The 18341-nt window shown below is 47.5% G+C and overlaps 1 protein-coding gene across 1 annotated transcript in view; it reads right to left on the bottom strand.

The window, feature by feature from the left end:
- Positions 1–5767: 5767 nt before the first annotated feature.
- Positions 5768–18341, bottom strand: part of ST8SIA2 (ST8 alpha-N-acetyl-neuraminide alpha-2,8-sialyltransferase 2) — a 31892-nt gene continuing 19318 nt past the window's right edge. The window contains exons 5-6 of the mRNA XM_054077837.1: positions 16479–16772; positions 5768–6493 (exon numbers count right to left, since the gene is read on the bottom strand). Of these exons, the coding sequence (XP_053933812.1) occupies positions 6208–6493; positions 16479–16772 (580 nt within the window). The 3' untranslated portion in view covers positions 5768–6207. The remainder of the gene's footprint in view (positions 6494–16478; positions 16773–18341) is intronic.

Here is an 18341-nt window from a genome sequence, read left to right as displayed (position 1 = left end):
ATCCATGGGGCCAGGCCAGGCCTGCCTAGCAGATGGAGGTCCATATGCTTTGGCTCTGCATCCATATGGAACACTAATATGCAGTCCAGGAATAGAGCATGCCTCTTCTCCTCTTTTCTAGCGATCACGAATCCAAAGTCTTTTTCAGACACAAGCCAAGTTAAGTAAGTTCATCTGGAACTTGTGCAGCAAGACACTACAAGGCTGGTTGTCCAAGCATAATATTTTCCTTGCTCTGCGGTTCCTGCTGAAGCCTAAATTGCAACATTTTCTAGAAAGCAGCGTGTCAGGCTTTCCAGAGTGCTAGTTAAAAAACCCATTACATTCCTATAATGTGCTTTAACCTTTGCTGCCTGGGTTGTGCAAGAACATGGAGTGCTTCATGGCCCTTGCTGGAAGAATTTCTCTCGGCTACCAAGCCAGCAAATAGCAGCGGATATTTCACAATGCCTGGGAGGTTTTGTTTGCTGGAGGCACGGGATTAGTATCAGATGGCCTACCACCATTTCAACAGAGGAACTTAACTTTTATTGCTGGCTGCTCTCCTTCGGCAGCACTGGAAGCTCTGTCCTGGCCAGGCACGTTGGCGAGGGACAACATTCAGAGCTGCTTTTTTGGCATTCAAGGACACTGTTTGTCCTGGTACCTAATCCTTCCTTAAACTCTGTGTATTTCTTATCAATACAACGCAACAGATACAGCTCACTCCTGCTTTGAGCACGTGAGCAGAAAACTCAATTCCTCCACTGTTCAGTCTTAAAGGAGGTTGGTATCTGCTTTAAGACAGCAGCTCCCCGGCTGTCCCAGGAGTATTCAACCAAACCACTGAAAGAGCCAAAGAATGCATGGTTTAACGAAGCATTACTCTGGAGACTGTGGTTATGTGCCTGGTTTTACCTCCTGACATTGAGGAGCACTCTGGAGCAATCCACATCCCTGCCATCTCCTGTGGGTCTCTCAAAGCTTTAAGTTTTAATTTCCATGGTTTCAAGCCTTTCTAGCATGAAATTACATTGTTTAAATTTTAAAAAGGAGTGATGGTCAAAAAAATAACATCTATGTATCAAGATCTGTAGGTGGTGCAACCTTTTTGAGACTATTTTTGCACAAAATTAAAAATCAATTCGTATTCGGAACAACCAAAACCATTTATGTCATTTAAGTGAGACTGACTGAAGTTCAGAGTGTTTAGTGTTACTCCCAAGTGGTATCTAAAATGCAATGTAAAAATGAAAATAATTTTCATCACGCCTTCAAAACAAAATATTATGTCTTTCTGGTTTACAAGATTGGTATCTCAAAAAAAAAAAAAGATGATACAGTTGGTTTTTAGCACTAAAAAAACCCACTTCAGGCAGCCTGAAAAAAATGATTAAAAAAATGTGTAACGTCATTCATAGGACTCTTTGTACTTTGTTCACCAATTACCTGGGCTGTGACAGAAGCAGAGGATTGGTTATTGACCCTGCCCTAAGCCCCGGCTGACGAAGCATCCAGGGGAAAACCATCGGCTCTCCTCCATCCCTCTCATTTGGCAGCTGGGAGGGATGCTGTGCCTCTGCCAGCCCTGCCTGGACGAGCGCAGGAGGCAGCTCGGGTCCTGCACTGCAGTTCAGAGGAGGTGCTGCAAATCGCCCAAGTCAGCTTTAAATACAGAATTAATTATAAAGGATCTTGGCAGAGCAGAGCCTGTGGACTCTGCAGCTTGGCCAGAGGAGCCGTACTCTGTGTCAGTGCAAGATACGGGCAAAATCTTCCCCATGAAAGCAACAGCCACATCACTATACATCACAGAATCATAGAATGGTTTGGGTTGGAAGGGACCTTAAAGCCCATCCAGTTCCAACCCCCTGCCATGGGCAGGGACACCTCCCACTGGACCAGATTGCTTAAAGCCTCATCCAACCTGGCCTGGAACACCTCCAGGGATGGGGCAGCCACAACTTCTCTGGACAACCTGTGCCAGTGTCTCAACCCCCTCACCGTAAAAAGAGTCTTCCTAAGATCTAATATAAATCCCCCTTTTTTCAGCTTAAAACCATTCTCCCGGTCCTGTCCCTGCACTCCCTGATCAAGAGCCCCTTCCCAGCTTTCCTGTAGCTCCTTTCAGTACTGGAAGGCTGCTGTCTGAAGCCTTTGCTCCTCTTGGCTAAACAAACCCAACTCTCTCAGCCTGTCATATGTATGTATACTTCTATAGGAAGAACAGAAATGCTGTGCGAGTGCGTTCCTCCTCTGCACAGCTCTGCAGCACAGACACAGAGCAACAAGCACGGCAAGAGCCAAATCAAACCTCTTGTCTAAAGGATCCTTGTTCAGCCTGGACAGGTCTGTAGTAACAGGCTCACTCCTTGAGCTTCGTTCAACAGAGACCAAAATCACTGGAGAAATCAAGGGGAGAGGAAAGCAGGAGTGAGTGTGTACTCACTGCGATGCTCAGCAGCGTTGGAAGGTGCAGTGTCATTTCATGGCTGGGCTGGCTGTTAGCCTGGAGGCACAAAGAAGCGTGTGGCAGATCTGAAGTCTGGGATGTTACCAAATGAACCACAGTTTAAAAGAAAAGCAATTCAGGCACCTGCGCTTCTGGCCATGGCACAGTTCAGCAAGCATAAGACCCCTACCCCGCAAGCTACTGTAAGAAGGAAATGCACCAGAGGCACACGGTGAGGAAAGAAATGTTGGATTTGGCCAGAAACGCCCAGTAGACTATTGCCTCAAAAAGCCACACAGGGAAATTCAGCCTCAAACTATGGGCTTAGCTGAGTGGAGATTCAAGTTTACCTTGGTTTTACAAATTCAACTCATTTCTTACCATCCAAATGCTTTTTGGCACAAATGTGTCTAACCCAGGAGAGGGACCTTCCCATTGCAGAGCCACCAGCATCACCAGTTTGGGCTGGCCTCGCTGCTGGAGGGAGCTGTGGGATGGGGGAGCAAAGACCAAAGAAGTTGCAGCTGTTGTTTGGGCCAGTTAGGTACATTCACAGTGCAACACATGCACCTGCATCCCTGCCTGAATAGCATGAATACTGGATTTTTTTTTGTTTCACTCTTGATGACAGGAGAGCCTTAATTGGGCATGAAGAAATTCATCAAGCAGCAGTCTAGTGTGGCTGACGGGTCCCCACAGCATCTGGCAGCTGCCTTGCTGCAGCCCCGCGGCTCCTCAACGGCTGGTGGCTGCCCCAAAATAGCTCAAATATTATCCACCTACTGCAAGCACCACTGCTTGCTGTGCGGAACAGATAGTGAACCCAAAACCCTGCTCCCGCTGCTCCGGAACAGCACATGGGCTTTACAGCTTGCAGAATCACAATGGCTGGGTCACAGGCAAGCAAGGTCCCAGCAATTTGCTGGAAACAGAGATGATAAAGTATGTTTCCAAACCGAGGAGCTGCTCAGAGGATCACATTAGAGGACCCGACACAGTCCCCTAAAACATCGGGAAATTTCTAGATTTTTTTTGCATATAAATTCAGCAGGGACCAACCTGCATGGCGGTGATGTGAAATGGGAGCTCAGCCATTGATTTCAAGAGCTGAAAGCTTTTACTCCTGGTTTAACGTATTTTTAAAACTGGGGCGAGCAGGACCCATTCTGGGAACGGAAACATCACCAGAAATTTCATCCCCTGGAATAATTTGCCTGCACTTGCCTGTGCTTTGATCCAGAAGCCGCTTCAAGGACACCAGAATTCCCTTCTCCCAACCCCTTTTCACCCCCCAGCACCCTCCTGCTGTGCTGCCGTCAGATTCAGCTCAACGGTCTCTGTAGGCACAGTGAAGGCGCCCTGGTGGCTTCTGATGTCCCCTTGGCAGAGCATCGACACGCGCTCCAGACGGGCAAATAAATCCAGCCTTCCCCTCTCTCCTTCACCGGCAAAGAAGGTGATGGGGTCTCCCTCTTTAATTGGGATGGCATTTTATGGTCTTGCCCTTTTACTCACTGTTCTAGTCAAAGAAAATAAATAAATATACAATAATAAAACCCCTGGACGTTAATTTCATTTCTGGTATTTTTATTTAAAAAGAAGGTTTGCTAACAGCAATCAGTACCGTGGCCCAGGCCCCTCAATGCAACAGCTGGCTTTAGCAGTCCCTGCGACTTCCTCCCCACTCTGTCCATCCTCTGTGCCGGGGACAAATCAGGGAATTATCCAGCTTTAACAACCACTCCTGAATCGCGAGAAGCTCCTTGGGATTGCAGACTTCTTCCACCTTGCAGTTTTACGCTCTGTCTCCTACTATCTCAGGAAACCCCAACAGCTTAAGCTGAGGTTCACAGCCAGGTTTTGCTTTATGATGCAACTAAACTCAAATAAAAATAATTTTTAAAAAGTGCCAGGTTTTAAAAAGAACACATAAAAGAAATAATTTTCTGGAGTTGTAAAGAAACATCATCCCCTTGATGCCAGATTAGCTCACATTTATCCGCTATAATGTTGCTTATACCTTAATCTTAGGCATCTTCATCTGACACTAATTAGCAGGCTGGAGGCTCCTAAGGGTACAGTAGCTTCTATGGCCCAAAACATGAAAGTGAGCTCTTTCCTTTACCACCTGAAGCACTCAGGTTTTAAAGAGACAATGTCAAGTATTGCAGCCCCAAACTGTACACTTTCTAACTTAAACACAGCAGCAGGACGAGGCACAAAGGTGATGATATCCTGCCATGAAAGCATTGCAGCGTGTGTCCCAAGGCTTGCTGAGCAGCGTCACTTGCTCTGCCACAAATTAAACCCAAACAGCACTCACTGAACCTCGGACTCATCCACATTTTGGCACTGAGAGCTAATTAGGAGACAAATGGAACAGGCTACACAAGCAGAAAATTAAACAAGCTAATCAGACCAATCTAGTTGCTTCCCTCAAAAAACCCAAACTTAGAGAAAAGCAAGTGGGGTTATAAAAATTTCCTTATATTTTCATTTTTTTGTCATTCATCACTAGGCAAGCACCCCATCAAGATGCAACTGACACCTTATTTAACTGTCCAGAATAAGAGCTAATCAGAGCTTGAAAGAAGGACAGAGCAGGACTTCAGGAATGCAGCGCTGTTGCTGTATGCTGGTTCTTCGTGGAGAAAGTGAAAATAAATAATTTAGGCTTGACAAAGTTCCTCGAAGTCCTGCAGTCTCTCTGCTTGGCTGGGTCTCAGGCCTATAACCAATATTTCAGAGGTTATTTCTGGAGGGAGAGAGAAGGCAGGCTGCTTAGCAGGTAGCATTTGGGAATTAAAGAGCTAGATGTACTTATGGTTTTCATGAGCCCTGACAGATGTTGAGTGTCTTCGACTGTGGCACAATAAGACACTTAATACTAATAGTGCCGGTTTGCAGCAGCAAACTTCCTTCCTGCCACGTTCCAGCATCTTTGCTCCTTTCTAAATTGCTCCTTAGGAAAGGAAGAGAAAATCCATGCTCAGCATCCTCCTCACTGTCTGCCCGGCTCAGCTGCGATGCGCCAGATCTCTGGAGGCCCTCACATCTCCTCTCTGAGCAAATGTCACTAGGATCAGCTTAGCACAGCTCCCCATCACCTCCTGGAGATCAAGCTGCAGCCTAGGAGGCTATTCCCTCACCCTCTGAAGGCTGCACTCAGCCTGGCGGTTCCATGTTTCGGATGGATCCATGTGTGACCCTGTCAGGCGCTGGTCCCTGCTGGGCAGGAGACTGGTCCTGCTTGGTGCCACAGGCAGTCCCTCAGCTGTGAAAGCCACCAACAAACCTTCCCTGCCCACCCCGCTCCCTGCCCCTGCCCCTCCCCGCCACGAGCACGGAGCCAAGAACGTGCCTTGCTGCAGAGCGCCAGCGCCGGCATCCTTGGCCAAACAAACTAACTACCAACCTCGGAACAGTCACGACAAACGGCTTAACGTTTACCCATCACCTAACATACCCTCAAAAACCAAGGCCACCTTCACACCCTTTGGATGTAGGTCAAATGCTCTTCCGAGCCCAGCAAGCCCACAGCAAGGGGTCTTGCCAAGGCCAGTCACGTCAGATGCTCCCGCATCTCTCCTGCTCCTTCCTTGGTGAACACCAAACAGTTATAATACTCAGGTCAATATATATAGGTACCACGTATAGATATTTGTGTCGCTGTTCTGCGCGTTAACAAAGACAACCAACCCCATCAGGTACCACTTGCCCTTTCTGCCCCCTCCCCTTCTTCCCATGGCTGTGCAGGAACGTGGCCGGGGTCCAGCCTACGTGGCCCCGTCGCACTCCCCCACTGTCAGCTTCAAGGCTCCTTGCTGATGCAGCGTCTTTAAGGCTTTGAACTCCAATGGCATGGTGTGTGGGCTGGCCTGCGAGGTGTAGCCGTACTTCAGGCTGTCGTAGTAGTGGTACTTGACTGGATGCTGGTTCTGGTCCAGAGGAAAGGGCCAGAAGCCATAGAGATAGATCTGGTTGCAGAACCGAGTGGCTAAGGTGTACATGAGGAGCCCAGTGGTAGGTCGCTTGATGTGCACCTTGTTTGTTAACCAGTACCTGCAAAGGGAGAGTAAAGCATGTTATTCCCCATGCACAAGAAGCTTGTGTCTTGCACATTTTCTCTCTCCAGCCTTTGACTGAGATGATATATTGGTAATTCAAAGTGAGAGGTTTCTGACTAGCACGAGAGTGCTCCATGCCAAGAAAAAGCCTCTCTAGGGATTGCTTCATGAATAAGCATCCTCCTGCTCTCTGTCTGGCCATTACATCACACTTGTTGCTATGGCATTGAAGCATCTCATGCCTTGGCAATCCTTTATGAAAAACAAATTGCTTGCAACGGTGGCCTTCAGTACTCCAGCCTACAATTATCTTCCAATCTACCTAGGAGATCAATACTACGGACCAAACCATCCACATGTCAAGTAGACTCCAGCAACCTCTTGAAGCAGACACACTCTCAAACACCTCACACACACACACAAGCTGATGATTTTCATTGATGAATGAAGAGTTTTACTCTGACAGAGTAAACACAACAGGGCTGTAAAAACATTTGCCTTGGAATAAAGGGTCACGAGGCTGAAGCAGCTAACATATGCTGCTATGTTCCCATTACACCCAGTGATTTGCTACTGTGATCCTGGACCAAAATAGATCACCACACTCTGCAACATCAGTCCATGAGATATGCAACATGGCATATTGCAATATAAACTATGCAATACGTGCTTGCTGCTGAAAAATATGTTAGTTTTTATGAGGGATGGCAAAAAGAACAGGGGAAGGAGACACCGTGTAGTGATGCATGAGTGGAAACGGTATCAGCAGTTGCATTTTGGGCTGCCAATAAAAGTTATTGTAGCATCAACATCATGGAAGAAGATGCTTCTTGCACCGAGTGTTTATTGCACAGACAACTTATCTGGTTTCCTCAGCAGAAAAACAGTGAGAAGAGCAAAATTAGAAAGCAAAAGGTTTGGGGGAGGTAGAAGATGTCCTCCCCCAGGAGCACTCCCTCCTCCGCCAGCACGCCTGACGCTGGTGCTGCCCTATAGCAGGCAGCGGTGGTGCAGGCAACGCAGCCCACTGTGTCGCAGCACGCTCAAGCCCTCAGATTATTTTCATAGGTATTTCATAGGGCCTGAGTTCAGGCGGGTGACTGGAAGCACTTTGGACAAAAAGCATGAGGAAGAAGAGCAAAGCATATTGCATTTCTGTGCTCTCATCCAGACGTTTGGGATCCTGAGCTGGGTCCCGCCGTCACACACAGAGCCATGGGAAATGTCTTGCTCCTCATTCGCACTTGCTGCGAGGCTCCCAAGGGTCTTGTGCTCAGACAGCGGGAACCCTTGGGAGAGCTGAGCCTTAATCCTGCAAATTAGCTTTTCGCAAAGGCCATTAAAATTTAGCAACCAAGGCACAAAAGGTACTTGCTTGTTCTCAGCCAGATAAGAAAAAAATTGACTTTTCTGGTGAATCAAATCCTTGAAGCAGTGACCGCTTCAGCATATGTGGGAAGGGCGTGACAGGTTTTACTGGGGTCCAAGCAGCTGTTGCTTTGGCAAAAGACAAGTACAATGTTTTGGGGAGGTCCTCCTTGCCTGATTCATCTCCTTGGCATCCAGCACAAAAAAGGAGCAAGACACGGAGGGAACAGTGGTGAGGACTAGCATCTCAGAGGCACAGCACCAGCATTTTCTGGGCTTGCCTCATCATATGGGTTGTGTGATGGGGACACAGCAAAGCTCACTGCGGTGCCAAGGCAATCTTCTCCTACAGGTAGACATAAAACAGCCTCCTTGATGAGTTTAAAGGTAAGCACATTAGACTCCTGGTGCACGGAGAGAAATGGGAGATTATCACAACCATTTAACACCATGAATTAGGGTTTCCTCATGCAGCAGGGAAACTACCTGTGAAGAACTGTGAAGCCCCATTAACCGTCTGGCTTTGGGCGAAGACAACAGTCTGGGTTTGTCCTGCAGCTGCTCTAGCCTTCAAACTCTGCTTTCATCAATTTACCAGCTGGAGCACAGAAAGATACTGGTGACCTTACGCCTGCGCAAAACATTAACTTTTGGTTTCTTTGAGAGGCTGTAAAAACTCTATGAACGTACTACAACCTTGACAACATGATGAAGTGAGTCTTGTACATGGGTACAGGACATTCATGTGACCACCAATGTTTTAAGTGTATTAACAATGACAAAAGTGACCTGCGTCAAACACAGAAGTACCCTACAGAAACACGCCATCCTCTGGAACAAGCTGCCCAGGCTGAGTCACCATCCCTGCAGGTGTTTAAAAGATGGGTAGATGAGGTGCTGGGGAATATGATTTAGTGGTGGACAGATACAGTTGGAGCCGATGATCTCAAAGGTCTTTTCCAACCTAATGATTCTATGATTCTCTGCAACACAGCACGTGCGAACAGCCTTACCGAGACCAACAAGCTTGCACAACTAGAACCCAAAAGCAGCCCTACCAAAACCAATCCATGTAGTCACCTCAGCACATGCAGCTAATGAGCACTCACTCAATAATATCGGGGTAGGGAACAATGAAAATTCAGTTTCTTATAATAAAAGATAAAAACATGGCTCTTTTATCTGTATTTCCCTCTTATTGCAGGTATGGCATTGCAAAAACAAGAAGGATGACAAGCCTTGCTCCCAGAGCATCATAAATTCTTGCTGCTGGCTGTAGCTTTGGGAGAGGTGATGGACTCCAGGCTGTCCCATCTCACCCACACAGATGACATATATAATATATAATGCCCAAACCACACCATAGGCTGTGCCATAGTGTTTGCAATTTGTTTCCTGGACAGTAAAGGTGGGAAATCCTCCAGTGAGGTCTGGGGAATATTTTTTAATCACTGGTTCATGATCGGAGTGTGGGACCTATGCAAGAAGATCTCCCTCTTATCTCTCCCACCACTGACCACTGAGACAGTGGCCACATTCCTGGTGCAGGACAGAACAGCTGGGAATGGATATAAAACCTAATTAATTCTATAAATCCAAATGAGGTTGCCTGGGCACACATGGGATGCTGTGTCAACAGCACACCTTTAATATGTGAAGTCTGGGATTTTAATTAGGAGGAAAGATAATCTTGAAGCAGGCAGTAATTATTTTTCAAATTGGCTACACCAATCACCATAACTATTAACTGCAACATTTTATGGAAAGAGACAGCAATTAAAAGAGAAGAGCAAAGAGCAGTCCTGAAACCCAATACCTCCTTTCTCAAAGCAATTCTCACAGCATGGACCTCTTTCAAAGACCGAAGCTGTGTCACTTCTGTAACTAAACCCTCAGGGATGCAAGCAGCTATACAGATAGCCTGATGCCCAAGCGGGATGCAGCTATGAACAGGAACTGTGATGCTGGCATGCAAAAATTGTCCAAGACAGCTCTTGTTTCGGATCGTGATAGTGACAGATGGAAAATGCCATCAGATCTTCAAGAATGTCTTTTTTAAGGAGGCTTCCTAGACACAACCCCTAGCACCTAGTTGAACTAATACTTCATGGTAGCCAAGGACAGAGGTCTCAAGAAGAGTAGCTAAGAGAGTATTTTCCTAGATGGCAGGTGGTTCTGATTGCTCCCCAGCAACGATAATTCTTCAAAAGTTTTTCAAGAAACAAAGGAGTCTCCTAAGCAGGACTGCCAAGCACTGCTGCCGCCTGCCTGACCACACGTGCATACCTCTTGCAAGGGGGCTGCACTGCAGCCACAGGGGAAACAACCGCTGTATTTGGACCTTGAAGCTCAGTGGGAATCCTTCAGAAGACAAAATGCTCTGAAACTGCCCCTAAGAAGCCACAGCTTCCATCTGAGCCAAGGAAAGTAGCAGTCTCTGCATCGCACATACCTCACCGTGCCGACAGTGCTCATCCTCCCCCAACATCACCAAATCCAGGGAGCAGAGCCCAAAATGCTGGGTGCAAAACTCCTCCCGTCAGGCGGCGTTTGAGGACCACTAGCAAGGTTAGGGTCCTGCTCTGTGTTTACCCATCACCCCGTGATGTGTCTGAGAAAACCCTAAAGTAATTTGTACTCTCCAGGTAAGGGTTAACATGCAGGATAAAATGAACAGAAAATCCATCGCCCTGATTAAATGAATAAAAAACTCGGGTCAATGAAGAAATCAAGTTTCAGCACTATCAGCTGCATTATTTAGTGATACAAATCAGAATAGCTGAAATAATGCAATTTCAGTCCCTTTAAAAACAGTTTATTCATAAAAGTGTAATACAAACACAAGCTGTTGTGGAGGTGCTAGTCCTTGACTGTCAGAAGCATGTTATCAGTCTGCCACACACATCCTACTTCCATTAATACTCATGAGAAAAGAGCTACAGATAACGAGAGCGAGTGCCCCAACAGTGCTCCACACTCACATTGGTGCAGGCGAGGACAGGACCCGCTGCTGCTGGCAGCACACAGACATTTCCCAGCTGCTGGGTGGATGGAGATGAAGTGCTGCAGCCCAGGGAACAACCACTCTCCCCTGTTCAGCTTCTCCCAGCCCTTTTCTGTCCATGTACCAAGTCTCTTCTGTCACCTCCACTAAAATAGCTGAGAGCCACATATAGTGATGAGATCTGTGCTGGACAGATAGCAATAGGCAGGTCCTCATCCAGACTCATGCTGACACTGACTCCAAAAGCTAAACCTGAAGTCAGAGTTGGGCTTTATTCCCAGATTTGGGCTGGGGAAAGCCCAAACAACAAACCAAGCCTCTATATCCAGATTAGATCTGTACCATGTGGCTTAGGTCTGGTTTTGGTGACTTGGCACAATTAAATAAATGCTGAGTTATTGATAAATAATTCTCTTCCCCCCCCAGTTCCCGAGTTCTGTGATGTCCTTTCAAACGCACACGGTAGTCAACACCCACAAGTTAAAGCATTGCCTAAGACACAGAAGAAGATAAATGTAACTGTGAAGAGGATTATCCTATTGCTTTCCCCTTTCCTTTCTATGTCCTTCCCCTTCTTTTGAAAGAGAAAAGATTAAGTCAACTTCCTCATTAACTGAAACATATTAACTGTCTTGAGGTCCCAGCGCAGACACACCACAGCTCAGGTACAATGTGCCTCAAGTGCAGAAGGGGCGAAAATAATTGCTCATACAAGGATTTCTTTGTGGGATATCCACTGATCTAACCCATATGTGGCTTTCTGGGGTGTTTGTAGTCCCCCATATCCTACCCTAGTCACATACTTGTGAATGGTTATTTCCATCCCTACAGCCTTTGGCCATCTTCATCCCTCACCTGAGTGTAGGACCACTGTCCTTAACCTTCTGTGGGTCCAGAAAGGAAAGGCTTTGAGGTACGAGTCTTCAGTGACAGATATTTCAGAGGACCCCTTGTAAGCGTAAAGGACCATAAGGAAGGAAGCGTGAAGTAGTTGGTTTAGAAACCCCACAATGGGGTGACACTGACAAATCAACAGCAGAACTGATCTCGTGACAAAGAGTGAGAAAACAGAAAGCTGAGAGAGCTGTGAAAAGGAAAAGCTGCAGCTTAGGTTTGATGTGTTAGAGAAAAGAGGAGCCTGTGGAGGGATGCAAAGGGTGAAGCGATCAAATCAACAGGTAAGGAGAAAAACCTGCACATGTGTGTCTTGCATGGTTACAAGCAAAACAAGGCTGTGGGAAAGGATGTGGCATAATCAAGATGCCAGGGGAGGAGAGACTAGGGAAGGGCTTCCACCAAGGCTCGCAGATGGGAAGCAGCATCTGAGCAGCACTGCCCTGAAAAATCAGCAAAGGCTTTGCTGTTGTTTGGGTGTGAGGAACCAGAAAGACATTTGAGGCAAAGATGAATCCACCTTATGCCCCACCAGGCTGCACTTCTGATGAGATGCGCCAGAGCTGCACTACGCAAGCTACGGACCCTGAACAAGGCCATCACTGTCATGGCTATTTGGATGTTAAACCTAATGAGAGACCCAGCCAAGGAGCTGGAAGATTCATTGATTTTTCTTTTTTTTTTTTTCTTTCAGGAAGCTCTTAACAAAATCTTACGAGATTAGGATTGGTTACTGCCAAGAGACCCTCATGATGAACAGAGTGAGAAACGCTAGACTAGACTATACAAGACAAACTGAAACATGTCCATGAATTCTCCACAAGGAGTGTTAGTCAAACCTCCAGACACCATTATTTGCCCCTGCTTCCTGCATTTCATGTTATTTCGCTGACAAAAGCCGATTGGCAATAGGGATTACAAGGCTGTTTGGAGGCGCTAACAGATGACTTATAAGAGGCTTGCTTGCTTCCCAGCCAGGAGACAAGCACTGCACTCGCCAGATGAATTGCTCAGGAGACATTTTATAGAAGCGCTCTGAAGTGAGTCACGCACCCCCAGAACGCATGGCACCATCCCTGTTCCCACACGCTGGATCCTTGCCACAGCACAGCTTTCCTCCTCAGCCTTAGGTAGAGACTTGGCATCCTTCTGAGCTCCTCCATCGAAATCCTCATGGCTCTGTCCCCTTCTGGCATGAAGACGATGAGCTCAAAAGCATAAGAAGAGCTTCTATCCTATCGCACAGATTATCCAGAATCATCAACACAAAATGCTATCAACAAACATTTAAGGCACCTTCACAGCTAGGGAGGTGATGTCACAAATGATGCTGTAAGGACAACAAAACCAAATGTTTTTTACTTATCTCAGCAATACACACTCTACAAATGCCCCAAATGCACTGAAAAATGTAGGAAAAAATGCTCAATTGCCACTGAAATGCATTCTGGTCTGGGGGAAAACAGAGCAGGACAATAAATACTGCAGTTCAAGGAGGAGCCAAGAACTCAGAAATGTATTTTGCTGATAGCGAAGGAAAGAGAAAAAGCGAAATTTTTGTAGCTGAATTGAAGTTGGCTGAGATGTTAGCCTTTGTAGAAACTGCTATTCCTTAGAAAGAAAAAAACATGTAAGAGTGCCTTCACTGAAAGACTTTCCTCATTTCTTTGTGATTTCCAAACCAATTTAGGATAAAATATGAAAAGTAGCTTTATCCAGCAAAGGATAAGATGGGACATCTCTGCAACTGCAGAACAGAGGGATGTTCTGTGAGCCTTTGTGGATTATCAATACTCTGTTGCATGCTACACGCCACAAAATGTATTCATTTCGCAGATCTCAGATCTGTCAAAGGGAAGTTTAATGCTATGAACCAGAATGTTCCACAGAGAAAGCTCGAGAGAGGGGAAATTGTTGGAGACCATATCCCTGTAGCAGCACATAAATAAAAATATAGGAATATTGTAGGAATTAGGCAGTTTCACAGAAGATGAATAAGTAAAATCCTAGTGATTCTGGTCAGTTTGACCTGAGGAAAGACTCCTCCTTCATCCCAAACTACAGTATATAAATTACATCGAGTAGATGGTCAAGACAACCCTACAGGTACCCAAGAGTCTTCCTATACAGCACCAAGAGCATCAGCAGACACCCCCTCCCTCAGCCGTGGCCAGTTCATTCAATACTGCCTGAATCACTCTTAAATCCATTCACATCCAAACCTGAGGAGGCTGCACAAAGGAAAGGGTTAATAATGATTCTTAGCCTTCCCCCAGAACAGCACAGTCCTTTGCCCCCAGCCCTCGGTAGTCCCTCTGCATGGCTCCTTGGCCGGGCCATAGTATACTGGGGAGGCACTGAAGTGCTCCCATTAATGCTGGCTTTCTGAGGGGGCTGTAGTTTTAATTATATTAATCGTTAATTAGTAGACAACCTTGTTTTCCTGCTGATAAGTGTGAGAGCAGGAGGGCAGGTCAGGCAGCAGCTCCCTTGGCTTAGAGGGCAACCCCTGATGAGGATCAGCACTGACTTCGATGGTTATTATTGAATTAGTGCTGCCTCGGTGCAGCCATGACCCACCTTTCCCTCTTGCCCCACAGCACAGTGACGGGCACGAAGGACAGGATTGAGGCCTCAGCTGTAGCTCAGACTGGGTACCCAGAGGCTGTCATCAGCATCAGCCGGCGTCTGACCACGTGCTGGTGCTGTGCCATCCCAGACACCACCATCATCGGCCGCTGCACTTGCTTGCTGGTCTGACTGGTTGCATCCCTCTGAGCCCCACTATGTTTTCAGAAGCTCAAGCCCACGTTCCTTGCACAGGACCCCGTTAAAACCCAAGAGAATGCTGATGGACAAAAAGAAGACTCTAACTCAAGCCACAGGGGAGATGGGGGATCACTCCCATGACAGCACTGAACCCCTGGGCTTGTGTCAAAATCCCTGCATCCCCATCAGTCAGGCAGGACCTGCCAGTCAGTGGTTATGGCTCCAACACTGCTCTGCGCGAGATGCATGGGGACAACCAGAGTGCCAGCCCATCCGGCTGGACCACAGGGCTGCAGCACAGGAGGGTCAGGGAGGTGCTGAGAGCTGGTAGATAATGTCAGCAGCAGAGCTTATCAAGGCATCCTCCTCTTCTCCTGAGGGAAAGTGATGCCCAGCCCTTGCCAATCCCTCTGCAAAGCTTCCTACGGGAAGTTTCTGGCACCAGGAATGGTTGCCAGCACAGGATTAGCAGCCTGTTGATTTAAAGAGCTTATTACAGGAGCTTAATTCTATTTTGACAGATGAAAGTAAGTCAATTAGTGCTAGAAATAGCTCAGAATTTGGGTTGTGGCTTCCCCCTTTTCCTTCCCTGCAACTTCTGTAAGTTGTGGTATTGCTTCCTTCCCTTTCCTTACCTCAAAGCCAGCTTTTACTGTAAGATGCCCCTGTGGCACCGGGAAGCCTCAAACACAGGCACTTGGGGCAGATGCGGTTCTTCTTGCCTGTTACTGCTGCCTGCAATGCACTGCAGCACCAGAGCCTCCACTGCTTCCAGCCTGCCTGGACTGACTGCACAGCTGTCCTTCACATTCTTCTCCCTGGAGCTCCCACTTAGGCTTGTTCTTGCAGGACATGACCCCAGAATCTGCCTTGTGGCCACTCCCTGCGCTGGGATGCAATCTGAGCTGGGACAAAGCAACACTCAGCATGGATCTACTGACCAGAAAAGCTCAGGCTTAGAGGTGTTCAGGGGAAGAAGTGCTCAAAGTGCTCAGGAAACATTAATGCTGAGGCTTAGAGGTGGAAGCAGCAGTTACCCAAGTGAATTCACATCCTGCGAGATCAACACGTGTAGTCAAGATCAGAGCACAGCTATTGCCATCTCCAGCATAAGCTATGGCCTGCTTAGACTCTCTAAATGCCTAATGAATCATGGCTCTCCCCAGAAAAATACAGCAAGAAACCAGGAGCTTACCCGATTTATGTGGAAGTCTCACCCCTACGGCACTCTTTCTTTTATAAACTCCCCATCCCCATCGCATCTGAGTCTTACACCCCCTGAAGTTGCAATGAGAGAGCAGAAAGATCTCTTATTTCCCTCCCAATACATTCATTCACTACCACCTGGTTCTATTTATCAGATTAGCAAGATCAGATCATGACAGTCCGGTCCTTTCCTTGGCTGGTCATTTCAGAGGAGCAGTGTAATTGGCACCATTACAGGAGCACACAGACTACTCATGAACAGCCTTGGTCCTTTGCTACTGCCAAGCCTGTCCAGGCTGCCATGACCTCCCTGATCTGAGGAGACTTGCCTAGTCTGTATGCTCCTGTAATGTGACACCTGATGTCACTCAAGCACAAGCCTGACAAACAAGCTCAGTGACCCAGCATGCACACATCTCTCCAACGAAAGCCTTAACTGTAGGCTGGAGAGTTATCATGGTGACATTCAGGCTTATAGTCAGTAAAACACTGCAAGATTTAGGCTTCCTCTATTGTGTGGCTAAAAGACCTCACACTCAATAGAGCAGAGCGGGGAAATCCTGCTTGTGAGGTGGTCTCCAGTTCTCTTCTAGGGACCAGCCTCTGCCCATGGAGTCCTCTGCAAGGTCTGCAGAGAGAAACAGCTTGCACTGTTTGCCTCCAGCACAGACCCATCGATTGCTCTCCAGCTTGGAAAGCTCACAAAATCCGGCTCTAAGCACGTTAAAAATGCTCTCACCCTCGGACAGCATGCAGCAGGCGCAGTGAGGGGTAGGCAGTCCTGACGTTGATGTGGTGCTTCAGGATAAGCTCATTCACCCACTCCACACGCTCCTTGCCTCCCTTGGCCATGAACGCTGGGATCCAGAGGATGCTGCCATTGAGGCTGTGGAGACGTTGCAGCAGCTTCTCTCTCCAAGTCTCATTCACCAGGTCCTCGAAGGCCCGTTGGATGACTGAGGGGTTCATAGTCACCAGGTCTGTCTTCATGCCCACATCTTGTGAGTACTCTTGGACAGGGGCCAGATTGCACCTGCCAAGGGGAAACACCGAACAGCTCTTTACAATAGACACAAGAGAGGGCAATGACAAATACAAGGGGTGTTTGATGCCAAAACCCAGGGCCAGTGACAGCCGTACCCAATTGTCCTTGCTTTTGGGAAGAGAAGGAAGGAGAATGCGTGTCCACAATAGAGAGGATCTGACCTGTAACGATGAGCTATCCTAATATCAGGTCATCATTCCTCAACGTGCTGGCATGTGTACACGTATTCCTCCAGGGCGATGCTATTAACAGGCATAACTTTGGTGCCTGGTGGGTGGGTTTGTACGAATCGCTATCTCTTCTGGTGCAGTTCAAAAATAACAAGTAGCAACAAACCTCCTGTCTTTGCTGCTATGGCAGATTTGAAATGCAACAGCCTTTCCCACGCAAGGGAAGTGCTCACCTCTTAACTCTAGTCCTGCCGAGGTAATCTTATCCCAAGTCTCTTTTCTCTTCTTGGTGAGTCTCTGCTAACAGCAGACCTGGTGGCACCAGCAGCTAGGAGGTGGATGCCAGGACATGGTTTCCACAGGGTTTGGCTGTCTGGAGGCTGTGACCTTCAAAAAACATCTCTTTCTGTCGTATTAATCAGTGCCTCTCAGGCTGTGCAAGTGGATACGGGCACACAGGCTCCCCCAGGAGCTCCCGTGCTATGAGCTCCTGTGTCCCACCACAGATGAGGACTGAGAGGCTGCGGGATAAACTGCCAACAAACCACCCTCATTAGATGGTGATTTCCTACAGCTCCTCAAGGGGAAATCTGCAGCCATTAAGCCCATGCATGTGACGCTGTGCTAATGCTACTGGAGACCAGATGATGGGGGGGATGCAGAGAGATGCTCCCCCAGCATGGTGAAAACCAGAGGGTACGCGTGTGTTCGCACACTGTGTGCTCTCCTGCAGTGTTTACAGAAGTTACAATATTTAACGAGCAGGAATTGTATCTTAACCATCTGCCTTGATAATTAGCCATTACTACTGTTCTCCCTAATTTACAGATGGGGAAACTAAGGGAATAGCATGAAGAGAAAATCCAGCTACTGGCACACAAGGCCCTTCTGATTCACTTATCGCAGGAATAAAATCGCTGAAAATAAACATTGGATCTGAAGAGCAAAGCTCTATCCCGGACACAGAGCCCATCACTGGCCAGTGCCAACCCCGCTGAAAAGGCTGCCAGGATGGAGGAAACTTTCCTCAGGAAGATGCAGTTTCAAGTGGTGGCTCAGATAACCTGCAGTGGGAAAAGCACGTCCATGCCGGACCTGCGCTAGTATACGTAGCTTGGGAGAACTCCCCCAAAATCCCAATCCTTACATTAAGAAAACCTCTTCTCCTGAAAGCCCTTCCCTAAACTTTGCCGGAACAGCAATAAGTACTTTTACGCTTTGCTCACTCTGGTTACACTTCAGGATGCAAACAATAATGCCCCGTCCCCCACGGACAGGACAGAGCTGCTGGCAGCCGGGCAGGCTGGAGCTGCCAGGTTTGCAAAGGGGACAGGGGTGACATTATCCTCATTCCCCTGTCATGCTGGGGACTGCCTCTGTGAGCTGC

Source organism: Cuculus canorus, chromosome 12 (genome assembly GCF_017976375.1).
Source record: "Cuculus canorus isolate bCucCan1 chromosome 12, bCucCan1.pri, whole genome shotgun sequence".
Lineage (NCBI taxonomy): Eukaryota > Metazoa > Chordata > Aves > Cuculiformes > Cuculidae > Cuculus > Cuculus canorus.
This window is presented reverse-complemented; position numbering and strand designations above follow the sequence as displayed.